Source organism: Heptranchias perlo, chromosome 44 (genome assembly GCF_035084215.1).
Source record: "Heptranchias perlo isolate sHepPer1 chromosome 44, sHepPer1.hap1, whole genome shotgun sequence".
NCBI lineage: Eukaryota > Metazoa > Chordata > Chondrichthyes > Hexanchiformes > Hexanchidae > Heptranchias > Heptranchias perlo.
Window position 1 is genome coordinate 1,946,532 of NC_090368.1, and position 24,804 is coordinate 1,971,335.

Consider the following 24,804-nt stretch of genomic DNA (forward strand, 5'->3'; position numbering starts at 1 on the left):
ATGATAAAGACTTATCTTTAAGGCCAGCTGTTCTCCTCCTCTGGCACGGCTTATTCATGACATAATGTTGGAAGGGTCAAAGATCAAGGATATTTAAATTGCCAAAATATAAAATCTTATTCCATTTTTTTCCTCCTTCTCCATATTTTTTTTGTTTGTTTTTTGGTTCGTTTTTCCCCCCTCCTCCTTGCGCCTGTCTCTGGTCACCATACCCTGACCAAATAACGAGCCAGTTAACTAACCCATTCCCAGGCCTCTGACCCCAGGTTGGTGACTTGGACCTAGTGAGCCTCAGGCTCCAACTCTCTCTCCAATCTGCAGAGGGGGCATGAAAACGAAGACGAGGATTTGAAAATCAGTGGATTGTGGGGACAGCGAGCAAGCGTAGATTAGCGAGGTCGGGGCTGACGGCTGAGAAAGATAAAGAAAGAAAAGCTTCCATTTACATAGCGCCTCTCCCAACCTTGGGACCTCCCAAATCGCTTTGCAGCCAATGAAGTGCTTTTGAATTGTTGTCACTGTTGTAATGTATGAAATGTGGCAGCCAATTTTTTTAAATTATTCGGTCATGGGATGTGGGCGTCGCTGGCGAGGCCGGCATTTATTGCCCATCCCTAATTGCCCCTTGAGAAGGTGGTGGTGAGCCGCCTTCTTGAACCGCTGCAGTCCGTGTGGTGACGGTTCTCCCACAGTGCTGTTAGGAAGGGAGTTCCAGGATTTTGACCCAGCGACGATGAAGGAATGGCCGATATATTTCCAAGTCGGGATGGTGTGCGACTTGGAGGGGAACGTGCAGGTGGTGTTGTTCCCATGTGCCTGCTGCCCTTGTCCTTCTAGGTGGTAGAGGTCGTGGGTTTGGGAGGTGCTGTCGAAGAAGCCTTGGCGAGTTGCTGCAGCGCATCCTGTGGATGGTACACACTGCAGCCACTGTGCGCCGGTGGTGAAGGGAGTGAATGTTTAGGGTGGTGGATGGGGTGTCAATCAAGCGGGCTGCTTTGTCCTGGATGGTGTCGAGCTTCTTGAGTGTTGTTGGAGCTGCACTCATCCAGGCAAGTGGAGAGTATTCCATCACACTCCTGACTTGTGCCTTGTAGATGGTGGAAAGGCTTTGGGGAGTCAGGAGGTGAGTCACTCGCCGCAGAATACCCAGCCTCTGACCTGCTCTCGTAGCCACAGTATTTATGTGGCTGGTCCAGTTAAGTTTCTGGTCAATGGTGACCCCCAGGATGTTGATGGTGGGGGATTCGGCGATGGTAATGCCGTTGAATGTCAAGGGGAGGTGGTTAGACTCTCTCTTGTTGGAGATGGTCATTGCCTGGCACTTATCTGGCGTGAATGTTATTTGCCACTTATTAGCCCAAGCCTGGATGTTGTGCAGGTCTTGCTGCATGCGGGCTCGGACTGCTTCATTATCTGAGGGGTTGCGAATGGAACTGAACAGTGTGCAATCATCAGCGAACATCCCCATTTCTGACCGGAGGGAAGGTCATTGGTGAAGCAGCTGAAGATGGTTGGGCCTAGGACACTGCCCTGAGGCACTCCTGCAGCAAGCTCCCATAAACAGTAATGAGATAATGACCAGATAGTGTTTTAGTGATGTTGGTTGAGGGATAAATACTCCCCTGCTCTTCAAATAGTGCCCAAAATATCTCCAAAGAATCCCCTAAATATCAAGTAGTGCTGTTAAACACCAATTGCTGTTAATCTCTCTCTAACTAATTGCTGTTAATCACTCTCTCTAACCAATTGCTATTAATCACTCTCTAACCAATTGCTATTAATCTCTCTCTAACCAATTCCCGTTAATCTCTCTCTAACCAATTCCCGTTAATCTCTCTCTAACCAATTGCCGTTAATCTCTCTCTAACCAATTGCTCTTAATCTCTTGCTAACTAATTGCTCTTAATCACTCTCTCTAACCAATTGCCGTTAATCTCTCTCTAACCAATTCCCGTTAATCTCTCTCTAACCAATTCCCGTTAATCTCTCTCTAACCAATTGCCGTTAATCTCTCTCTAACCAATTGCCGTTAATCTCTCTCTAACTATTAATTAAACAGACCAGTAGACAGGGAGACAGAGAATGGTGAAAAGGACAAATTACAGTGACAGAGGGAGAGAGGGGGGTGGGTGCAGGTTGGCGTGACAGAGACACAGGGAGGGAGACAGGAGACGGGGGGTCAGAGAGGAAGAGAGAGAGAAAGGAGGCACGAGGAGAGACTTCACTGACAGTTTCACATTTCTGGTTTTAATATCAATAAAGTAAACAGGTGCCACTTGTAAGGTCACTGAGCAGAACACAAAGAGTCACAACTGACGACAGATCCAATCCAGCAACAAAGACTCAGTACCGAGCATGGACTTCTCCCCCTCCGCCTGCTCCGGGTTAACACCGGCAGAGTCGGGAACATGACGCTCCTGGAAAGTCGCTCTGCCGGACTGGAAATTAGGCAAAGTCCCGCAAGAGGATTCCCCTACATCCCAGGAGCGGAGAGATCATCGGTACGGGCGCACAGGAAACAGAAAGAGGGAGGGCGGGGATAAGGTTAGCTCTGGCCCGTCAGCCCCTGCTGCTGACAGACCGCTCCCCCAGCAACCAGTACGTCCTCATCTTCCCTTTACCCTGAAAAACAAGAGGACGAGGTTCAATACTGGGCCGCACACACATACAGCTCCCCCGATACCCTGCCAGGTTGCAGCCTCGCCCAGAGCAGCCACAAACTCGCAGGACTCAGGTCCAACGGTTCGGTACCCAGTCTGCGTTTTGTTTGTTTTTCGTATTTACGCCTTGGAGAACAGTGTAGAAGGATTCGCAGGCTGATTAAATGTCTGACATGGTGGCAGAGTTATTGTTTTAGTAGAGAGAGCTTTACTCTGTATCTAACCCTGTACCTGCCCTGGGAGTGTTTGATGGGACAGTGTAGAGGGAGCTTTACTCTGTATCTAACCCGTGCTGTACCTGCCCTGGGAGTGTTTGATGGGACAGTGTAGAGGGAGCTTTACTCTGTATCTAACCCCGTGCTGTACCTGCCCTGCGAGTGTTTGATGGGACAGTGTAGAGGGAGCTTTACTCTGTATCTAACCCGTGCTGTACCTGCCCTGGGGGTGTTTGACGGGACAGTGTAGAGGGAGCTTTACTCTGTATCTAACCCTGTACCTGCCCTGGGAGTGTTTGATGGGACAGTGTAGAGGGAGCTTTACTCTGTATCTAACCCTGTACCTGCCCTGGGAGTGTTTGATGGGACAGTGCAGAGGGAGCTTTACTCTGTATCTAACCCTGTACCTGCCCTGGGAGTGTTTGATGGGACAGTGTAGAGGGAGCTTTACTCTGTATCTAACCCGTGCTGTACCTGCCCTGGGAGTGTTTGATGGGACAGTGTAGAGGGAGCTTTACTCTGTATCTAACCCGTGCTGTACCTGCCCTGGGAGTGTTTGATGGGACAGTGTAGAGGGAGCGTTACTCTGTACCTGATTTGGGAGTGCTGGGTGTATCGGATGCTGACACTGGGTGTAAAGAGTGGGAAAGTGTTCCAGTCCCAGCACCAGATGGGCACTGACAAAAATAGATGACAATAAAATAAGAAGATGTAACGGTGAACGTACAACTGCTGCTTGTTGAACCAATGAGCCCCACCGACCAACCTCTGACCCTTGTGTCACAAGGAGTTCCCACAGTGAAGGTGAGCTTTACCTTCATTTCAATATCTCCTCGCAAATCCAGCTCGAAGCAGCTAAACTCCTCCAGCACCGTCTTTGTGGCTGATGATACGTGGATCTTCAGGGCTGGAGAGAAATAAATGAGGCAGTGTTAAAGGAGATGTCTCCTCTGGAGCTGCTCCAGATCGCCTTGGAGTCAGAAGGTCGTGTGTTCGAGCCCCACTCCAGGGACTTGAGCCCACAATCCAGGCCGACACTCCCGGTGCAGTACTGAGGGAGCGCTGCACTGTCGGAGGTGCCGTCTTTCGGATGAGACGTTAAACCGAGGCTCCCTCTGCCCCTCCCACGGCCACTATTGGAAGAAGAGCAGGGGGAGTTCTCCCCGGTGTCCTGGGCCAATATTTATCCCTCGACCAAAATCAACAAAACAGATTATCTGGTCATTTATCTCCTTGCTGTTTGTGGGATCTTGCTGTGCACAAATAGTTTGCCGCGTTTCCTACATTACAACAGTGACTACACTTCAAATAGTACTTCATTGGCTGTAAAGCCCTTTGGGACGTCCAGAGGTCGTGAGAGGTGTGATGGGAATGCAAGTTCTTTCCTCAAACAAGACAGTGACAATAAACACACAGGACGGTGGGGGGGGAATGTTGCGATACCTTCACCGTTGGACTCCATGCGAGAGGTTGTGTTCACTGTGTCTCCAAACAGGCAGTAACGAGGCATCTTTAACCCCACCACACCAGCACACACCGGCCCTGGGGACAGAAAGTAGGGTTAATGGTGGGGCTCGCAAGCTCAGGCAGTCCGCGCAGCAGGTCCGCGCTCCCTTGTCCGCGCGGCGGGTACGCGCTCCCCCCCCTCAGTGCGCGGCGGGTACGCGCTCCCCCCCGTGCGCGGCGGGTACGCGCTCCCCCCCAGTGCGCGGCGGGCACGCGCTCCCCCCCCCCCCGTGCGCGGCGGGCACGCGCTCCCCCCCAGTGCGCGGCGGGTACGTGCTCCCCCCCCGTGCGCGGCGGGTACGCGCTCCCCCCCAGTGCGCGGCGGGTACGCGCTCCCCCCCCCCCGTGCGCGGCGGGCACGTGCTCCCCCCCCCCCGTGCGCGGCATGTACGCGCTCCCCCCCCAGTGCGCGGCGGGTACGCGCTCCCCCCCAGTGCACGGCGGGTACGCGCTCCGTACCGGTGTGAATTCCGATCCGCAGCCTCAGTTGCTGGTCAGGGCGATGGCGGGTTTTGAAGGTTTTAACCGCTTCGAGCAGGGCCAATGACATCCGGGCAACCTCCCGCGCATGGAGCTTCCCATTCCTCACCGGCAGACCGGACACCACCATGTAGGCATCACCGATCGTCTCAACCTGGGCACGGCAGAGAGAGGGAGAGAGTATGAGAGAGAGAGAGAAAGAAAGAGAGGGGAGAGGGGGGGATTGATAGGGAGGGGGAGGGAGGGAGAGGGAGGGGGAGGGAGGGAGAGTGATAGTGAGAGACAGTGAGGGAGAGAGAGAGGGAGAGTGATAGTGAGAGACAGTGAGGGAGAGAGAGAGTAAGGGAGAGAGAAAGAGAGAGAGAGGGAAGGAGGAAGAGAATGGGGAAGAGAGAGTGAGGGAGGAAGAGTGTGGGAGAGAGAGAGAGAGGGGGAGAGTGAGGGCGAGAGATACAGAGAGAGAGGGAGGGAGAGAAGGCGAGGGAGAGAGGAAGAGTGAAAGAGAGAGAGTGAGGGAGCGAGAGGGAAGGAGCGAGGGAGTGAGGGAGGGAGAGAGAGAGTGAGGGAGAGAGAGAGAGGATGGAAAGGAAATGGAAGGGACTGGAAGGAGTGTTGAGATTTACCTTGTAAACATCAAAGTTGTCGATAATGGCGTCAAAACAGGTGTAGAGATCGTTGAGCATCGTCACGACCTGCAGCGAATCAGAGTGTAGGTTACTGGCGGGCTGTCACCCGAACCCTGAACTATCCAATGTGTCCCGAGCCGGACTGCGGTTGGTGTGGTTAATAACGGCCCTGATACTGGGCAGGGACCCCCTCACCCGGGGTCGCCAACTCTGGTTGGACATATTCCTGGAGGTTTCATCACATGACCACCTGCCTCCAATCGCCCGCCCCCACACTCCCACCATTGGTCGCCCGACACGTCCATCCTCACGGAGTCCCGCCCCCACACTCCCACCATTGGTCGCCCGACATGTCCATCCTCACGGAGTCCCGCCCCCACACGCCCACCATTGGTCGCCCGACATGTCCATCCTCACAGAGTCCCGCCCCCACACTCCCACCATTGGTCGCCCGACACGTCCATCCTCACAGAGTCCCGCCCCCACACTCCCACCATTGGTCGCCCGACATGTCCATCCTCACGGAGTCCCGCCCCCACACGCCCACCATTGGTCGCCCGACATGTCCATCCTCACAGAGTCCCGCCCCCACACTCCCACCATTGGTCGCCCGACACGTCCATCCTCACGGAGTCCCGCCCCCACCCTCCCACCATTGGTCGCCCGACATGTCCATCCTCACGGAGTCCCGCCCCCCCCCCCACACGCCCACCATTGGTCACCCGACATGTCCATCCTCACGGAGTCCCGCCTCCACACTCCCACCATTGGTCACCCGACACGTCCATCCTCACGGAGTCCCGCCCCCACACTCCCACCATTGGTCGCCCGACATGTCCATCCTCACGGAGTCCCGCCCCCACACTCCCACCATTGGTCGCCCGACATGTCCATCCTCACGGAGTCCCGCCTCCACACTCCCACCATTGGTCGCCCGACACGTTCATCCTCAAGAAGCCCCGCCTCCACACTCCACCATTGGTCGCCGGACACGTCCGTCCTGACGGCCAATCGGAAAGCGAAAAGACTCTTCATTACCCAATTGGATGATTCTTGCCTTTCAGTCAAACAGCCTTTTTCCCCCCATCTCCAATATTTCTATATTTAATAAACAAAAATGTTCAAAGAAAATTTAAAAAAACACACCAATTTTTTATTAAAGCCCCTCTGATGTTTCTCCCGGGTTTTTGCTCGCAGCAGTGACCCCACTCTCCCCCACCATTAACGGGCCACCAACAGCGCGATTCTCCCCCACCTTTCCACTGCTATTGGCAGCTTGGACCGGCCGGCCATTCACCCGGAAGCTTCCAGAACTGCAGTGGTAACAAGTCCCGGTTACCATAGCTCAGTGTTCTGTTATCAATCCCACCCCCGCCGCCCAGCAGCTTCCCAGACAGTCCCCCAGACGGTGCTCCAGATGGTGCCCCAGACAGCACTCCAGACAGCGCCCCAGACGGCGCTCCAGACAGTCCTCCAGACAGCGCCCCAGACAGTGCTCCAGACGGTGCTCCAGACAGTCCTCCAGACAGTGCCCCAGACAGCACTCCAGACAGCACCCCAGAAAGCGCTCCAGACAGTGCTCCGGACAGCGCTCCAGACAGTGCTCCAGACAGCGCCCCAGACAGTGTTCCAGACAGCGCTCCAGACAGTGCTCCGGACAGCGCTCCAGACAGTGTTCCAGACAGCGCCCCAGACAGTGCTCCGGACAGCGCTCCAGACAGTGCTCCAGACAGCGCCCCAGACAGTGTTCCAGACAGCGCTCCAGACAGTGCTCCAGACAGCACCCCAGACAGCGCCCCAGACAGCACTCCAGCCAGTGCCCCAGACAGTGCTCCAGTCAGCGCCCCAGACAGTGCTCCAGACAGCGCCCCAGACAGCACTCCAGACAGCTCCCAGACAGTGCTCCAGACAGTGATCCAGACAGCGCTCCAGACAGCGCCCCAGACAGCGCCCCAGACAGCGCCCCGAGAATGAAGCTAAAGAGTCAGCGGCCCTAGTCTGGCGATGTGCTGGTTACCTGCATCGGGGTGCTCTCCGCAGACATTGCCGTGAACCCCACGATATCACTGAAATAGATGGTAACGCTGTCGAAGGCTTCGGCCTGGACCGTCTCTCCTCTCTTCAGCTGTTCGGCAACGGAGCTGGGAACAAAACGTCAGGTCATGGCGAGGTCATCGACACTGGAGGTGAAGGGTCATTCCCACCCGTGGTGTGTGGTCCCAGTGCGGGGAGGTGCAATGGCCCTTTGGCCCTTAGTTCCCCAGGGACCCCACAGGCTCTCCGGCTCTGCAGGAGAGGCAGCTAATGGCTGCCCGCCTCTGTCCAGGAGGGAACGTTAACCCCACAAAGCACACCTGACACTCCCGGTGCACTGGGGCTGCTCGATGGGCCTGTAGCCAGGACCCTGTCACATTTGGGCATCACTGAGCCCCTGCCTCAGCCCAGCTTGCTGCTGAAACCCTCAGCCATGCTGTTGTTACCTGCAGACTCGACTATTCCAATGCTCTCCCACCTTCCACCCTCCGTTAATTTGAGACCATCCAAAACTCTGCTGCCCCGTATCCTAACTCGCATCAAGTCCCGTTCACCCAACAACCCCTGTGTTCGCTGACCTACGTTCGCTCCTGGTTCGGCAATGCCTTGATTTTAAAATTCTCATCCTCGTGTTCAAATCCCACCATGTCCTCATCCCTCCCTATCTCTGTAACCTCTAGCCCTACAACCCTCCGAGATCCCTGCACTCCTCCAATTCTGGCCTCTTGTGCGTGCCCGATTGCCTCCGCCGCCCCCCCCCCCATTGGCAGCCGTGCCTTCAACGATCCGATAATGGCAACACCCGCTGTTCTTACTTGCTCCAGAGGTGGCGCTAGAACCTCGCTCAGCCTGTCACAACAAACATGTACCAGCAACCACGAGCAATGCCATGGGAGATGAACTAGTACAAACTAAATATGACAGTCTATGCCTTCTCCCCCCAAAAGGGCGGCACGGCGAGAAGGAGAGGCTGGATTCTCCAGGTCAAAACAGTCAGCTTGTTTGGAAGCCCATCCACCAGCTTAAGCACCCACACCTTCCCCCACCGGCGCACTGTGGCTGCAGTGTGTACCATCCACAGGATGCACTGCAGCAACTCGCCAAGGCTTCTTCAACAGCACCTCCCAAACCCCCAACCTCCACTGCCTAAAAGGACAAGGGCAGCAGGCACATGTGAACAACACCACCTGCACGTTCCCCTCCGAGTCACACACCAACCCGACTTGGAAATATATCGGCCGTTCCTTCATCGTCGCTGGGTCAAAATCCTGGAACTCCCTTCCTAACAGCACTGTGGGAGAACCGTCACCACACGGACTGCAGCGGTTCAAGAAGGCGGCTCACCACCACCTTCTCAAGGGCAATTAGGGACGGGCAATAAATGCCGGCCTCGCCAGCGACGCCCACATCCCCAGAACGGATAACAATTATAAACAGATAGCCCAGTACGACGTGATACGTACTGCGGCAGGATCTGGTAAAGCAAAGCCTCAGCTTTGCGCTTCTCCTCCAGGTAGGCCTGGGTTCGGTCTTCCACCAGCTCCTCCAGGTTATTGGCGTAGTGCTCCATCCGCGACAGCAGGTTGTCCAGAATGTTGGAGCTGTTCTCCCTGCGGAACAGATCTGAGTATAACCGGTGAAAAGCCAGGAACAGCGGAGGGCCATGAGAGATTTAGGGGTCCATGTACACAGATCACTGAAACGCAGTGCAAAAAATAATCAAAAAGGCCAATGGAATGTTAGCCTTTATAACTAGAGGGCTGGAATATAAAGGGGAGGGAGTTTTGCCACAGCTCTACAAACACCTGGTTGGATCACACCCGGAGCACTGTGTACAGTGCTGGGCACCGCACCTTAGGAAGAATATATTGGTTTTGGAAAGAGCGCAGATTCACCAGAATGATACCGGGGCTCCAAGGGTTAAGTTTACAAGGACAAGTCGCACAGACCGGGCTTGTATTCCCTCGAGTGCAGAGGGTGATCTAATCGAGGTGTTTAAGATGATTAAAGGATTCGATGGGGTCGATGGAGAGAAACTATTTCCTCTGGTGGGAGAGAGTCCAGAACAAGGTGGGGCAGAACCTTAAAATTAGAGCCAGGCCGTTCAGGGGTGATGTCAGGAAGCATTTCTTCACACAAAGGGGAGTGGGAATCTGGAACTCTCTCCCCCAAAAATGCTGTGGATTCTGGGGGTCAATTGGGGCTTCCAAGACCGGGATGGATAGATCTTTGTTGGGTATTGAGGGAAATGGGGCCAAGGCGGGGAAATGGGGTCGAGGTACCGATCAGCCGTGATCGAATTGAATGGTCCACCTTCCCAGCCGGGAGGGTCCCTTGTGAAGGGTGGTGACCCGACTGAGGTACCGCGGGGAATGCTGCACCCGCAGGGCAGTGGCCCCGAGCGAGAGTCAGCGCAGGCAGGAGAGGGAGGGGAGTAAATTGGACAGCGCAGGCTGCGACCCACCTGTTGAACTTCCGCAGGAGAATCTTTATCTGGTTGAAGTCGGGCCTCTCGATGACGTCCTCTGCCCAGCACCTTTGCATCAGCAAGCTGATCTCCTCCACCTGGCAGCCCAGGCCCCCGCTGGGCCGAAAGGACGGTCGCTGATTCCCCTTTACCTTTTCGATAATTTCTGACGGGGTCGGGGGGGGGGGGCCAAAAAAGAAACCAGAACGTCACTCAACCGGCTGGGGATCCCGTGCGATTTTAAAGTGCAGCACCGACAACTGGGGAAACCAGAGCGACTGTCTGGCCCTGTCGCCTCGAGTGCGGACTGGGTGTCAGTCATGGCTCAGTGGGGAGCTCTCTCACCTCGAAGTCGGAAGATTCAAGCCCCCACTCCAGAGACCTGAGCCCGTAATCCAGGCCGACACTTCAGTACCCCAGTGAGAGTCAGTGCCTGTGGGACCTGTACCCCAGTGAGAGTCAGTGTCTGTGGAACCCGTACCCCAGTGAGAGTCAGTGTCTGTGGAACCCGTACCCCAGTGAGAGTCAATGTCTGTGGGACCCGTACCCCAGTGAGAGTCAGTGTCTGTGGGATCCGTACCCCAGTGAGAGTCAGTGTCTGTGGGACCCGTACCCCAGTGAGAGTCGGTGTCTGTGGGACCCGTACCCCAGTGAGAGTCAGTGTCTGTGGGACCCGTACCCCAGTGAGAGTCAGTGTCTGTGGAACCCGTACCCCAGTGAGAGTCGGTGTCTGTGGGACCCGTACCCCAGTGAGAGTCAGTGTCTGTGGGACCCGTACCCCAGTGAGAGTCAGTGTCTGTGGGACCCGTACCCCAGTGAGAGTCAGTGTCTGTGGGACCCGTACCCCAGTGAGAGTCAGTGTCTGTGGGACCCGTACCCCAGTGAGAGTCAGTGTCTGTGGGACCCGTACCCCAGTGAGAGTCAGTGTCTGTGGAACCTGTACCCCAGTGAGAGTCAGTGTCTGTGGAACCTGTACCCCAGTGAGAGTCAGTGTCTGTGGAACCTGTACCATATAAGGTGGGTGGGCTCGTTCCTCATGGACGGGAGGTGTAGAGAACAAGAACATTCAACTGTAAAATAACAAGAAAAATAATTTCCAGCTCAACTCATTTTATACAACAATTTCGGAGTCGTTTCATTTGTATTGATACGGTTACATCTCCTCCTGTGGAACATTATTTTCTTTTAACGATTTTTCTGATCCTTTCTAATTTATTTTCCAAATGGGTTTTTATATTTCAATCGCTGCTTCTTCCTCTTAAAAGGGCAATGCATCCTTTGGTTAAATGTGAGACAGCTGCTGCCCCAGGCAGTACCCAGTGACACTTTAAGAACAGGGGACTAATGGGCACAATATTTTTTAATCTGGCTGCTGTTGATGGTAAAAGGAAAAGTGATAAAAAAAACTTTCTGGATTTAATTGTGAGGCCTCAGCTCCTGAGGCCCTGTCTGACGTGTCTCTGCAGTCGTTCACAGTCGAGCCCTCCCTTCATCTGCCACAGAAATAAAACGCTCGATGAAAGCCCAGCTGCTTCTGGCAAATGATAGGAAGGACCCCTGGAGATGAAAAGTCTCAACAAGTATTGCACTCAATCCATCTCCCACAGATGATGAGGAGCGAACTTCCATTTTGATCGCGCCTTTCACAACCTCAGGATGTCCCAAAGCGCTTTACAGCCGATGAAGTACTTTGTGAAGTGTAGTCACTGTTGTAATGTAGGAAACGCGGCAGCCGATTTGGGCACAGCAAGATCCCACAAACAGCAATGTGATAATGACCCAGATCATCTGTTTTTAGTGATGTTGGTTGAGGGATAAATATCGGCCCCAGGACACCGGGGAGAACTCCCCCCTGCTCTTCTTTGAAATAGTGGCCGTGGGATCTTTTACGTCCACCCGAGAGGGGCAGACGGGGCCTCGGTTTGACGTGTCATCCGAAAGATGGCACCTCTGACAGTGCAGCACTCCCTCAGTACTGCCATTGGAAGTGTCAGCCTGGATTATGTGCTCAAGTCTCTGGAGTTGGGACTTGAACCCGCGACCGTCTGGCTTAGAGGGGAGAGTGCTACCCACTGAGCCACGTCTGGCGTTACTCACAGGTAGGCTTAGAAACATAGAAAATAGGAGCAGGAGTAGGCCATTCAGCCCTTCAAGCCTGCTCCCCCATTCAATATGATCATGGCTGATCCTCTATCTCAATACCATATTCCCGCTCTCTCCCCATACCCCTTGATGCCTTTTGTGTCTAGAAATCTATCCAGCTCCTTCTTAAATATATTCAGTGACTTGGCCTCCACAGCCTTCTGTGGGAGAGAATTCCACAGGTTCACCCCCCTCTGAGTGAAGAAATTTCTCCTCATCTCAGTCCTAAATGTCCTACCCCGTATCCTGAGACTGTGACCCCTCGATCTGGACCCCCCAGCCAGGGGAAACATCTTCCCTGCATCCAGTCTGTCTAGCCCTGTCAGAATTTTATATGTTTCAATGAGATCATAAGAGAGGATCTTAAGAGATAGGAGCAGGAGTAGGCCATTCGGCCCCTCGAGCCTGCTCCGCCATTTAATGAGATCATGGCTGATCTGATTTTTACCTCAACTCCACTTTCCTGCCCTTTCTCCATATCCTTTGACTCCCTCGCTGGTCAAAAATTTGTCTAACTCAGCCTTGAATGTATTCAATGACTCAGCCTCCACAGCTTTTTGGAGTAAAGAATTCCAAAGATTCACGACCCTCTGGGAGAAGAAATTCCTCCTCATTTCCGTCTTAAACGGGCGACCCCTTATTCTGAGACTATGCCCCTTAGTTTTAGATTCCCCCATGAGGGGTAACATCCTCTCAGCATCTACCCTATCGAGTCCCCTCAGAATCTTCTGTTTCAATGAGATCCCCTCTCATTCTTCTAAACTCGAGTGAATACAGGCCGAGCCGACCTAATCTCTCCTCATACGACAATCCTGCCATCCCAGGGATCGGTCTGGTGAACCTTCGCTGCACTCCCTCTATGGCAAGTATATCCTTTCTTAGGTAAGGTGACCAAAACTGCACACAATACTCCAGATGTGGTCTCACCAAGCAGTATAACTGCAGTAAGAGGCCCTGTGTAACTGCAGTATGGCTGTCAAGCTTTTTGATAAGATGTTAAACCAAGGGCCCCATCTACCCTCTCAGGTGGTCACTATTTGAAGAAGAGCAGGGGAGTTCTCTCCAGTGTCCTGGGCCAATATTTATCCATCAACTTGAAACAGACTAACTGGCCCATCACCTCATGGCTGTTTATAGTTAGTTCCTGGCCCAGAATGGCTGCCATGTTTGCCAACATAACAACAGTCCCTGGACTTTAATCTAACTCACTGTTGGAAGCACTTTGAGTCATTTCCAATTGATTAAAATGGAGACTTCACTCGCCCTAAATCCTAATCATTAAGGACACATTGTCAGCAAGTTTCCTCTGAGGGATAGGGTGAGAAGGTGGGTGGGTGGGATTGAGGGATATGGGGGGGTGGGTAGGTGGGATTGAGGGATATGGGGATGGGTAGGTGGGATTGAGGGATATGGGGGGATGGGTAGGTGGGATTGAGGGATATGGGGGGGTGGGTAGGTGGGATTGATATGGGGGGGTGGGGAGGTGGGATTGAGGGATATGGAGTGGTGGGTAGGTGGGATTGAGGGATATAGAGGGGTGGGTAGGTGGGATTGAGGGATATGGGGGGGGTGTAGGTGGGATTGAGGGATATGGGGGGTGGGTAGGTGGGATTGAGGGATATGGGGGATGGGTAGGTGGGATTGAGGGATATGGGGGGATGGGTATGTGGGATTGAGGGATATGGGGGGGTGGGATTGAGGGATATGGGGGGTTGGGTAGGTGGGATTGAGGGACATGGAGGGGTGGGTAGGTGGGATTGAGGGATATGGGTGGGTGGGTAGGTGGGATTGAGGGATATGGAGGGGTGGGTAGGTGGGATTGAGGGATATGGGGGTGGGTAGGTGGGATTGAGGGATATGGGGGGGTGGGTAGGTGGGATTGAGGGATATGGGGGTGGGTGGGTGGGATTGAGGAATATGGGGGGAGTGGGTAGGTGGGATTGAGGGATATGGGGGGTGGGTAGGTGGGATTGAGGGATATGGGGGTGGGTATAGAAACATAGGAACATAGGAACAGGAGAAGGCCATTCAGCCCCTCGTGCCTGCTCCGCCATTTGATAAGATCATGGCTGATCTGTGATCTAACTCCATATACCTGCCTTTGGCCCATATCCCTTAATACCTTTGGTTGCCAAAAAGCTATCTATCTCAGATTTAAATTTAGCAATTGAGCTAGTATCAATTGCCGTTTGCGGAAGAGAGTTCCAAACTTCTACCACTCTTTGTGTGTAGAAATGTTTTCTAATCTCGCTCCTGAAAGGTCTGGCTCTAATTTTTAGACTGTGCCCCCTACTCCTAAAATCCCCAACCAGCGGAAATAGTTTCTCTCTATCCACCCTATCCGTTCCCCTTAATATCTTATAAACTTCGATCAGATCACCCCTTAACCTTCGAAACTCTAGAGAATACAACCCCAATTTGTGTAATCTCTCCTCGTAACTTAACCCTTGAAGTACAGGTATCATTCTAGTAAACCTACGCTGCACTCCCTCCAAGGCCAATATGTCCTTCTGAAGGTGCGGTGCCCAGAACTGCTCACAGTACTCCAGGTGCGGTCTAACCAGGGTTTTGTATAGCTGCAGCTTAACTTCTGCCCCCTTGTACTCTAGTCCTCTGGATATAAAGGCCAGCATTCCATTAGCCTTATTGATTATTTTCTGCACCTGTTCATGACACTTCAATGATCTATGTACCTGAACCCCGAAGTCCCTTTGGACATCCACTGTTTTTAACATTTTACCATTTAGAAAGTACCCTGTTCTATCCTTTTTTGATCCAAAGTGGATGACCTCACATTTGCCTACATTGAATTCCATTTGCCACAGTTTTGCCCATTCACCTAATCTATCAATATCGCTTTGTAATTTTATGCCTTCATCTACACTGCTTACAATGCCACCGATCTTTGTGTCATTGGCAAACTTAGATATGAGACTTTCTATGCCTTCATCTAAGTCGTGAATAAATATTGTGAATAATTGAGGCCCCAAGACAGATCCCTGCGGGACTCCACTCGTCACATCCTGCCAATGTGAGTACCTTCCCATTATCCCTACTCTCTGTCGCCTTTCGCTCAGCCAACTTCCTAACCAAGTCCGTACTTTTCCCTCGATTCCATGGGCTTCTAACTTAGCTAACAGTCTCTTATGTGGGACCTTTTCAAATGCCTTCTGGAAGTCCATATAAATAACATCCATTGACATTCCCCTGTCTACTACTTTAGTCACCTCTTCAAAAAATTCTATCAGGTTTGTCAGGCATGACCTACCTTTCACAAATCCATGCTGGCTCTTCCTGATTAACTGAAAATTCTCGAGGTGTTCAGTCACCCTATCCTTAATTATAGACTCCAGCATTTTCCCCACAACAGATGTTAGGCTAACTGGTCTATAATTCCCTGGTTTCCCTCTCTCTCCTTTCTTAAAAAGCGGAGTGACGTGCAATTTTCCAATCTAGAGGGACAGTTCCTGAATCTAGTGAACTTTGAAAGATTATAGTTAGGGCATCTGCAATCTGCTCACCTACTTCCTTTAAAACCCTGGGATGGAAACCATCTGGTCCTGGGGATTTGTCACTCTTTAGTGCTATTATTTTCTTCATTACTGTTGCTTTACTTATGTTAATTTTATCGAGTCCCTGTCCCCGATTCAATATTAGTTTTCTTGGGATTTCCGGCGTGCTATCCTCTTTTTCGACTGTAAATACTGACGCAAAGTAATCGTTCAACATGTCCGCTATTTCCCCATTGTCAATGACAATATCCCCACTTTCAGTTTTTAAGGGGCCAACACTGCTCCTGACCACCCTCTTTTTCCTAATATAACTATAAAAGTTCTTCGTATTGGTTTTGATATCCCTTGCGAGTTTCTTTTCGTACTCTCTTTCTGTAGCTCTTACTATCTGTTTTGTGACCCTTTGTTGATCTTTGTATCTTTCCCATTCGCCAGGATCTGTGCCATTTTTTGCCTTTTTGTATGCCCTTTCCTTATGTCTTATACTGTCCCTTACCTCTTTAATTGTCCATGGCTGTTTTTTTTGGCAAGTAGAGTTCTTGCCCCTCATGGGTATAAACCAGTTCTGTATCTCGTTAAATATTTCTTTAAACATTTCCCACTGATTATCAGTCGTTTTACCCATTAACAGATTTGCCCAGTTTACTGTGGACAGTCTCTGTCTCACCCCATTGAAGTCGGCCTTACCCAAGCCTAGAATCTTAGCAGCTGACTCACTTTTTTCCCTTTCAAACACTACATTGAACTCGATCATGTTGGATCGAGGGCTATGGGGGGCTGGGTATGTGGGATTAAGGGATATGGGGGTGTGTGTACGTGGGATTAATGAGTATGGGAGGGGTGGGTAGGTGGGATTGAGGGATATGAGGAGTGGGTATGTAGGATTGAGGGCTATGGGGGGGGTGGGTATGTGGGATTGAGGGATATGGGGGAGTGGATAGGTGGGATTGAGGGATATGGGGGGATGGGTAGGTGGGATTGAGGGATATGGGGGAGTGGGTAGGTGGGATTGAGGGATATGGAGGGGTGGGTAGGTGGGATTGAGGGATATGGGGGGGGTGGGTGGGTGGGATTGAGGGATATGGGGGGGTGTAGGTGGGATTGAGGGATATGGGGGGGTGGGTGGGTGGGATTGAGGGATATGGGGGGATGGGTAGGTGGGATTGAGGGATATGGGGGAGTGGGTAGGTGGGATTGAGGGATATGGAGGGGTGGGTAGGTGGGATTGAGGGATATGGGGGGTGGGTAGATGAGATTGAGGGATATGGGGGCATGGGTAGGTGGGATTGAACGATAAGGGGAGTGGGTGGGTGGGATTGAGGGATATGGGGGGGGTGGGTGGGTGGGATTGAGGGATATGGGGGGGTGTAGGTGGGATTGAGGGATATGGGGGGAGTGGGTAGGTGGGATTGAGGGATATGGGGGGGTGAGTAGGTGGGATTGAGGGATATGGGGGAGTGGGTAGCTGGGATTGAGGGATATGGGGGGGTGTAGGTGGGATTGAGGGATATGGGTGGGTGTAGGTGGGATTGAGGGATATGGGGGTGAGTGGGTGGGTGGGATTGAGGGATATGGGGGGGGTGGGTAGGTGGGATTGAGGGATATGGGGGGGTGGGTAGGTGGGATTGATGAGTCAGGGGGGAAGTGAGCTTGATGTATCACAGAACGGATGGGTCCGTTCCACCTAAAGGCCTTTCCCTATTCCTGACCTTCTGTTCTGGGCTAAGGGAGCCTCTCAGTCACACACGGCTAACACTGTCCTACCTTTGGGACTGAGCTCTGTCCCTTCGATGTAGAAGGCTCCGTTCCGCAGTGCGATCTCCTGCAGAATGATCCCGAAGCTGTACACGTCCCCCTTCTGAGTGCCCGTGGAGGGACTCTCCATTCGCAGAATCTCTGGGGCTGTCCACAGTTTCTCTGTCACAGGAAACTGACACTTAGCAATCGGACAAAATAGTTTGTGCTGGTTCTCTCCATGCTCAGTGAGATGTTGGGAGCAAGTGGGATCTGCAAATGCAAACTAGATCGATTCCTTCCAGAAAAGAACATTTTGGGAAACAGTGTGTGGGTTTTCCTCCCCGTGTGTCTCGGTCTGTTGGAAACCCATTGCTGGAGATTGATCGCAATGATTAGTTAACAGCTCCATTCTCATTGGATCACACGGCTACCAGGACGGACGTAAGCAAACTCTTGGACTTTTCTCATCTGGGCAATTCCGATCTTTTCTCCGACCCCACCCTCTGCTGAAGGAGCTGATTCTCGCTGGGGGGGACACAGTAGGAACATAGGAGCAGGAGGAGGCCATTCAGCCCCTCGAGCCTGTTCCGCCATTCACACGGATCATGGCTGATCTGTATCTTAACCATTTACCAGCCCTGGTTCCCTATAACCTTAAACAACCATTGCCCTCCAGTACCTCACTCAAGTGGCCAGTTTTCACATGTGAGCCCAGATAGCGAGCGATGGTGTGGACAGCGTCACTGCTGAGCCTGATCCTGCCCTCCGGGTGACATGAAGTCTCCGGCGAGGGGCACTGGACAGTGTCCAGCAGTGGGAGCCCCGGCTGGTTTATCCCTCGCTGGTCCAGAAACTGTCCCAAATAACTTAACACGCACACTTCCCTGGCCTGTGTTGCTCAGTCCTATATCTGGAGAGTGTGTCTAATAATTGAGCCAGCGGGACAGGGGATACATAGAATTACATCAAATCTACGGCACAGAAACAGGCCATTCGGCCCAACTGGTCCATGCCGGCGTTTATGCTCCACACGGGCCTCCTCCCTCCCTACTTCATCTCACCCTATCAGCATATTCCTTTCTCCCTCATGTACTCATCGAGCTTTCCCTTAAATCCATCTACGCTATTCCCCCTCAACCACTCCTTGTGGGAGCGAGTTCCACAGTCTCACCACTCTCTGGGTAAAGAAGTTTCTCCTGAGTTCCTTACGGGATATCCCGACGCTTGTCTGTGCCCTAAGCTTGATGGCAATTAAAGAGTTAACGGCTCATTAATGACGCCCGTCTTTTTTTTTTTGCCTCTTGTCTGCCCACATAACCAAGCTGAGTATTTGAGTAGTGATATTTAAGTGACGCACTTGCGTACAACAAATGCAGGTCCTCTGAGGCTAGTGTTGATCTGAAGCTGGCCAGCCCATAGTCTGTGATCTTCAGAACAAACCTGCTGTCAACCACGCAGTTGGAGGATTTGAGGTTTCCGTGGCAACCGATGACGCTGTTGTGCAGAAATGCCATTCCCTGGGAAGAAATGAGAAGTGGAGGAATCAGGAACTGGGCTGTGTCGGGAGGACCGGGCGGGCAATCAGCCTGAGACCTGCTGCTGAAAGGAACACGGGAACAGGAGGGGGCCATTCAGCCCCTCAAGCTCGTCACGCAGGAACAGGAGGAGGCCATTCAGCCCCTCGAGCTCGTCACGCGGGAACAGGAGGAGGCCATTCAGCCCCTCGAGCTCGTCACGCGGGAACAGGAGGGGGCCATTCAGCCCCTCGAGCTCGTCACGCAGGAACAGGAGGAGGCCATTCAGCCCCTCGAGCTCGTCACGCGGGAACAGGAGGAGGCCATTCAGCCCCTCGAGCTCGTCACGCGGGAACAGGAGGAGGCCATTCAGCCCCTCGAGCTCGTCACGCAGGAACAGGAGGAGGCCATTCAGCCCCTCGAGCTCGTCACGCGGGAACAGGAGGGGGCCATTCAGCCCCTCGAGCTTGTCACGCAGGAACAGGAGGAGGCCATTCAGCCCCTCGAGCTCGTCACGCGGGAACAGGAGGGGGCCATTCAGCCCCTCGAGCTCGTCACGCGGGAACAGGAGGAGGCCATTCAGCCCCTCGAGCTCGTTACGCAGGAACAGGAGGAGGCCATTCAGCCCCTCGAGCTTGTTACATAGGAACAGGAGGAGGCCATTCAGCCCCTCGAGCTCGTCACGCAGGAACAGGAGGAGGCCATTCAGCCCCTCGAGCTCGTCACGCGGGAACAGGAGGAGGCCATTCAGCCCCTCGAGCTCGTCACGCAGGAACAGGAGGAGGCCATTCAGCCCCTCGAGCTCGTCACGCGGGAACAGGAGGAGGCCATTCAGCCCCTCGAGCTCGTCACGCGGGAACAGGAGGAGGCCATTCAGCCCCTCGAGCTCGTCACGCGGGAACAGGAGGAGGCCATTCAGCCCCTCGAGCTCGTTACGCAGGAGCAGGAGGAGGCCAGTCAGCCCCTCGAGCTCGTTACGCAGGAACAGGAGGAGGCCATTCAGCCATTCAATGAGATCATGGCTGATCTGTATCCTAACTCCATCCATCCCCCTTGGCTCCATATCCCTTAATACCCTCGGCTAGCAAAAATCTATCGCTCTCGGATTTATAATTAATTGAGCGAGCATCTACTGCTTTTTGTGGGAGAGAGTTCCACACTTCTCCCACCCTTTGCGTGAAGACGTGTCTCCTGACTTCTCTCCTGAATGGCCTGGCTCTGATATTAAGGTTATGTTCCCTTGCCCTGGACTCTCCCCACCAGCAGAAACTCTATCCATTCGAGCAATTCCTTTCAAGATCCTAAAAACCTCAATCAAATCCTCCCTTAACCTTCGATATTCCAGGGAACACAAGCCCAGTTTATGTAATCTCTCCTCATGATGTAACTCTAGGAGCTGGAGAGGTGGTGAGGAGACGCAACACAGAGAACAGCCCACACCTCACCAACAGGCGATAACCCAACCCACCACTTTTACCTCTATTCTTCCTCGCCTCTCTCTATTTATCGATCCATCTGTGGCCAGTGCTCTGAACTCTGCTCTCTCCTCCTTCCTAAGCTACCGATCCCCCGTCCGACATCGTCCCCTGCATCCTCACTGAAATCTAGACCCATCGCAACGTCTCCAACCCCAACTCATTCTCCTCCAGTGAACTCCACCCCTCCCTCAGTCTTCCCTTAATCATAGAATCTTACAGCACAGAAGGAGGCCATTCGGCCCATCGTGCCTGTGCTGGCTCTTTGAAAGAGCTGTCCAATTAGTCCTGCTCCTGCCGCCCGGGCCTGCAAATTCTCTCCCCTTCAAATATTTATCCAGTTCCCTTTTGAAAGTTACTATCACTATCTCCTACAATCTACCGGCTTTGAAAAACCAAAGTTTGGTGTCCCCTAATGCCTCACCACTGCTTTCTGATTTACCTCACCTTCTCTTTCGGACATTGGTGGTCTCCTGCACCAATCGCAAAAGGAAACCGTTGGTTTTTGCTGGCCGTTGCATGCCTGAGAATTGGATCCGATGGGCGTCAGGAACTGGCCTGTGATAGGTGGGGTCCAGCAGAGTCCGATTCATCCTCTGTCGCCATCCAGCCCCTGCTTAATGTCATCTTACAGCAGCAAGGCTGAAATCGAGGACTTGGTGTCGAGGGGAGCCAACACACATTGAGAGCAGCGCCAGAGCGGCTCGCTCATTGATTTCCCCTTCCAATCCCCGCAAAGCGTTACTCTTTCGAAACGTCCTAATAAAGCAGGACTGTCCCTTTAAGACTTCACCCGTGGGGTCATTACTGGCTGCTCCTCCTCCTTCCCTAGCCCCAGGGAGAGTAGGCTAGTCGTGGGGCAGAGAAGTCCTCTGCAAATTTGTGAATCAGTCTGTATGCGACACAGACCAAGGCCTAAATTTTAACCCCACGAATGGGTGGGTTGTGGGGAGGGGGGGGGCGGGTGGGTGGGGGGGAGGGGGGAGCTGGTGGGATGGTAAAAATTGTAAAAAAAAAACCTAAAACCCGACCCCAACCCGCCCACTTCCGATTTTAACGGGGGCGCCATGAGGGGCGGGAAACCAAACCGCTCTTAGGAGGCGCGTCGGTCAGTGAAATCTTTCAAGGAGGCTGCGGGCCTCCATTTTTGCGGCTTTTTTTATTTCATAGAGAGTCATAGAGTTATACAGCACGGATAGAGGCCCTTCGGCCCATCGTGTCCGCGCCGGCCATCAAGCCCTGTCTACTCTAATCCCATATTTCCAACTCCTGGGGGTCAGGATTCCCGGGCCTTCCGCTTCGCGCCAAGTGAGAGGAGGCGAGAAGGCCTGAAACAGCAGGTAAGTGCCTTTACCGCACTGCTTGTGGGCCTGGGAGAGCAGGAATACTTCCCCCAGGCCCGACAGGCCTACCTGCAGCGACCCCCGCCCCACGATCTCCGACCCCCACCCCCCCCCCAACGATCTCCAACCCCACGATCTCCGACCCCCACCCCCCCCCCAACGATCTCCAACCCCACGATCTCCGACCCCCACCCAACCCCCCAACGATCTCCAACCCCACGATCTCCGACCCCCACCCACCCCCCCAACGATCTCCAACCCCACGATCTCCGACCCCCACCCCCCCCAACGATCTCCAACCCCACGATCTCCGACCCCCACCCCCCCCCCAACGATCTCCAACCCCACGATCTCCGACCCCCACCCACCCCCCCAACGATCTCCAACCCCACGATCTCCGACCCCCACCCCCCCCAACGATCTCCAACCCCCTAGTGACCCCCCCGGTGACTCCCGATCCCCCGATGACTCCATATCCCTCAATGACTCTCGACACCTGATGACTCCTGACCCCCCCAATGACCGACCCCCGATCCCCCCGATGACCGACCCCCGATGACCGACCCCTGATGACCCCCGATCCCTCGACGACCTCCGAACCCCCCCCCCCCCATCGCTAACTAAGACTTACCTGCTCGCATCCACCTCCTGGCTCCTCTCCCGTTCGACTGACGGCCAGCCTGTCAATCAGGCCAGCCTGTCGGGCGGGAAACCAACAAGAAATAAAATAAAAGACGTCTTTATGTCAGAATTGGGTTTCCCCTCAGGAATCACCGCCCCCTTCCCGGCTCCGGGTTAAAACTTACCCCCAAGTGTTCAAAATCATGATGGGGTTTTGATAGAGCAGGTAGGGAGAAAGTCTTTCCACTGGCAGGAGGGGCCATAACCAGAGGACACAGATTTAATATAATTGGCAAAAGAACCAGGGGGGGAGATGAGGAGAATTTTTTTTTACGCAGCGAGTTGTTCTGATCTGGAATGCGCTGCCTGAAAGGGCGGTGGAAGCAGATTCAATAATAACTTTCAAAAGGGAATTGGATAAATACTTGAAGGGAAAAATTTGCAGGGCTATAGGGGAAAGAGCAGGGGGGGAGTAGGACTAATTGGATAGCTCTTTCAAAGAGCCAGCACAGGCACGATGGGCTGAATGGCCTCCTTCTGTGCTGTATGTTTCTAAGTCCGACTGTGCCTCATTGCCCAGTCTCATGCATATTTCACTTAGCTGCATTGAACGGTTGTAGAAAACAAATCATTTGCGGCCTTACCTTGACAATATCGTTGATCAGGGAGTATCGGAACATCCAGTCCAGAGTAATGCTCTCATTTTCCAAAATGTCCTAAAAATAAATGGTGAAGACATAAGCATGTGGCACCTTCCAAAGCCAGGTGAAGGGTGAGAGGCACTCCCCTTTCACGTCATCATTTGGGGGAACCCCCGTGTCCTTCACAGTTGGAAAAACCCAAGGCAGAACAGCTTAAACATGGAAACAAAGAGTTGGGGGGAGAATTGGGAACAAGTGAGATCAGGTCAGGATATCGTTTCCCTTGAGCCGTGTAGGACTGGTGTTGGACTCCATACCTGTAAGCTGCCACGGGGGCAGTACTCCGTGATGATACAGATGTTTGGTGGATCTATGCACGCTCCGATGAACCGTGTTAGATGTTCATTTTGTACATCTCTCATCTGCAGAGTAAGAGGACGGTACAGTCAGGGAGAGGTTGAGGAGGAGACCTACCGAGATTTGACTGTGTGCCGCATTCATTCAGTTGGAAGGACACCCAGTTCCGACTGCCGATCACTCCACAGTAATGGTCGGCTGGCCAGACAACTTGTGGGCTGAGATAAAGGCCCACCTTTTTCTCCCTTCTGAATGTGGCATCCACACATTCCCACTGTATATAATTCCAAAGGACCAAACCCCTTCCCATTCATCCCCGTTATACAGAAACCCAATGGACCAAACCCCTTCCCATTCACCCCCATTATACAGAATCCCAATGGACCAAACCCCTTCCCATTCACTCCCATTATACAGAATCCCAATGGACCAAACCTCTTCCCATTCACCCCCAATGTACAGAATTCCAATGGACCAAACCCCTTTCCATTCACTCCCATTATACAGAATCCCAATGGACCCAAACCCCTTCCCATTCACTCCCATTATACAGAATCCCAATGGACCCAAACCCCTTCCCATTCACTCCCATTATACAGAATCACAATGGACCCAAACCCCTTCCCATTCACTCCCAATGTACAGAATTCCAATGGACCAAACCCCTTCCCATTCACTCCCATTATATAGAATCCCAATGGACCAAACCCCTTCCCATTCACTCCCATTGTACACAATCCCAATGGACTGAATCCCTTCCAACAAGCCATAGATTTTCAACATTATCACCTTGTATAATGTCGATTTGAAAGTTCCCAAATGCTTCACCCCAACCCCCAACCCTACACTGGACCTGATCATTTCCCTGTCCCGTACTGAACCTAAGCCTGTCCATCTAAACTCTCCCCTCGCCCAAACCCCTCTCTGCTTACGAGCCCCCAGCCTGCGAGTACAGCACAGTGGACTGGTTTACCAGTGGGACCTGCAGGATTGAATTGTGCAGAAGATGAAATAAACACCCAGAGAAGGAGAAATGAGAGGAAGACGCGGGAGAACGAGAGGCGGCCATCTGGAACGTACGTACATGTTTGAGCTCAAAGAGGACGTTACGAGTCAGCTCCACCCTCTTCCTGTTGATATGTTTAATGGCCATGACGTTTCCCTGAGGGGAGAGAAACGAGAGAAGAGCAGAAAAAAAAAAGGTTTGGTTAAAAACACGATGTTGACCCCCCCCCAATGGAGCCTTTGTCCTCCTAGGCCCCATTGTGTGTACTGTGGAGCCATTACATGGAATTACATCAGATCTACAGCACTGAAACAGGCCACTCGGCCCGACTGGTCTGTGCTGGTGTTTATGCTCCACACGAGCCTCCTCCCTCCCTACTTCATCTCACCCTATCAGCATATCCTTCTATTTCTTTCTCCCTCATGTGTTTATCGAGCTTCCCCTTAAATGCATCTCCGTCATTCCCCT

At 52.9% G+C, this 24,804-nt stretch overlaps 1 protein-coding gene across 1 annotated transcript in view; it reads right to left on the bottom strand.

The window, feature by feature from the left end:
• Nucleotides 1-2,225: 2,225 nt before the first annotated feature.
• LOC137306571 (atrial natriuretic peptide receptor 1-like) overlaps nt 2,226-24,804 on the bottom strand; it is a 37,787-nt gene continuing 15,208 nt past the window's right edge. The window contains exons 10-22 of the mRNA XM_067975855.1: nt 24,415-24,492; nt 23,291-23,395; nt 22,977-23,048; nt 18,737-18,896; nt 17,407-17,559; nt 9,986-10,154; nt 8,985-9,131; nt 7,505-7,628; nt 5,485-5,553; nt 4,841-5,015; nt 4,319-4,417; nt 3,691-3,782; nt 2,226-2,622 (exon numbers count right to left, since the gene is read on the bottom strand). Of these exons, the coding sequence (XP_067831956.1) occupies nt 2,560-2,622; nt 3,691-3,782; nt 4,319-4,417; nt 4,841-5,015; nt 5,485-5,553; nt 7,505-7,628; nt 8,985-9,131; nt 9,986-10,154; nt 17,407-17,559; nt 18,737-18,896; nt 22,977-23,048; nt 23,291-23,395; nt 24,415-24,492 (1,506 nt within the window). The 3' untranslated portion in view covers nt 2,226-2,559. The remainder of the gene's footprint in view (nt 2,623-3,690; nt 3,783-4,318; nt 4,418-4,840; nt 5,016-5,484; nt 5,554-7,504; nt 7,629-8,984; nt 9,132-9,985; nt 10,155-17,406; nt 17,560-18,736; nt 18,897-22,976; nt 23,049-23,290; nt 23,396-24,414; nt 24,493-24,804) is intronic.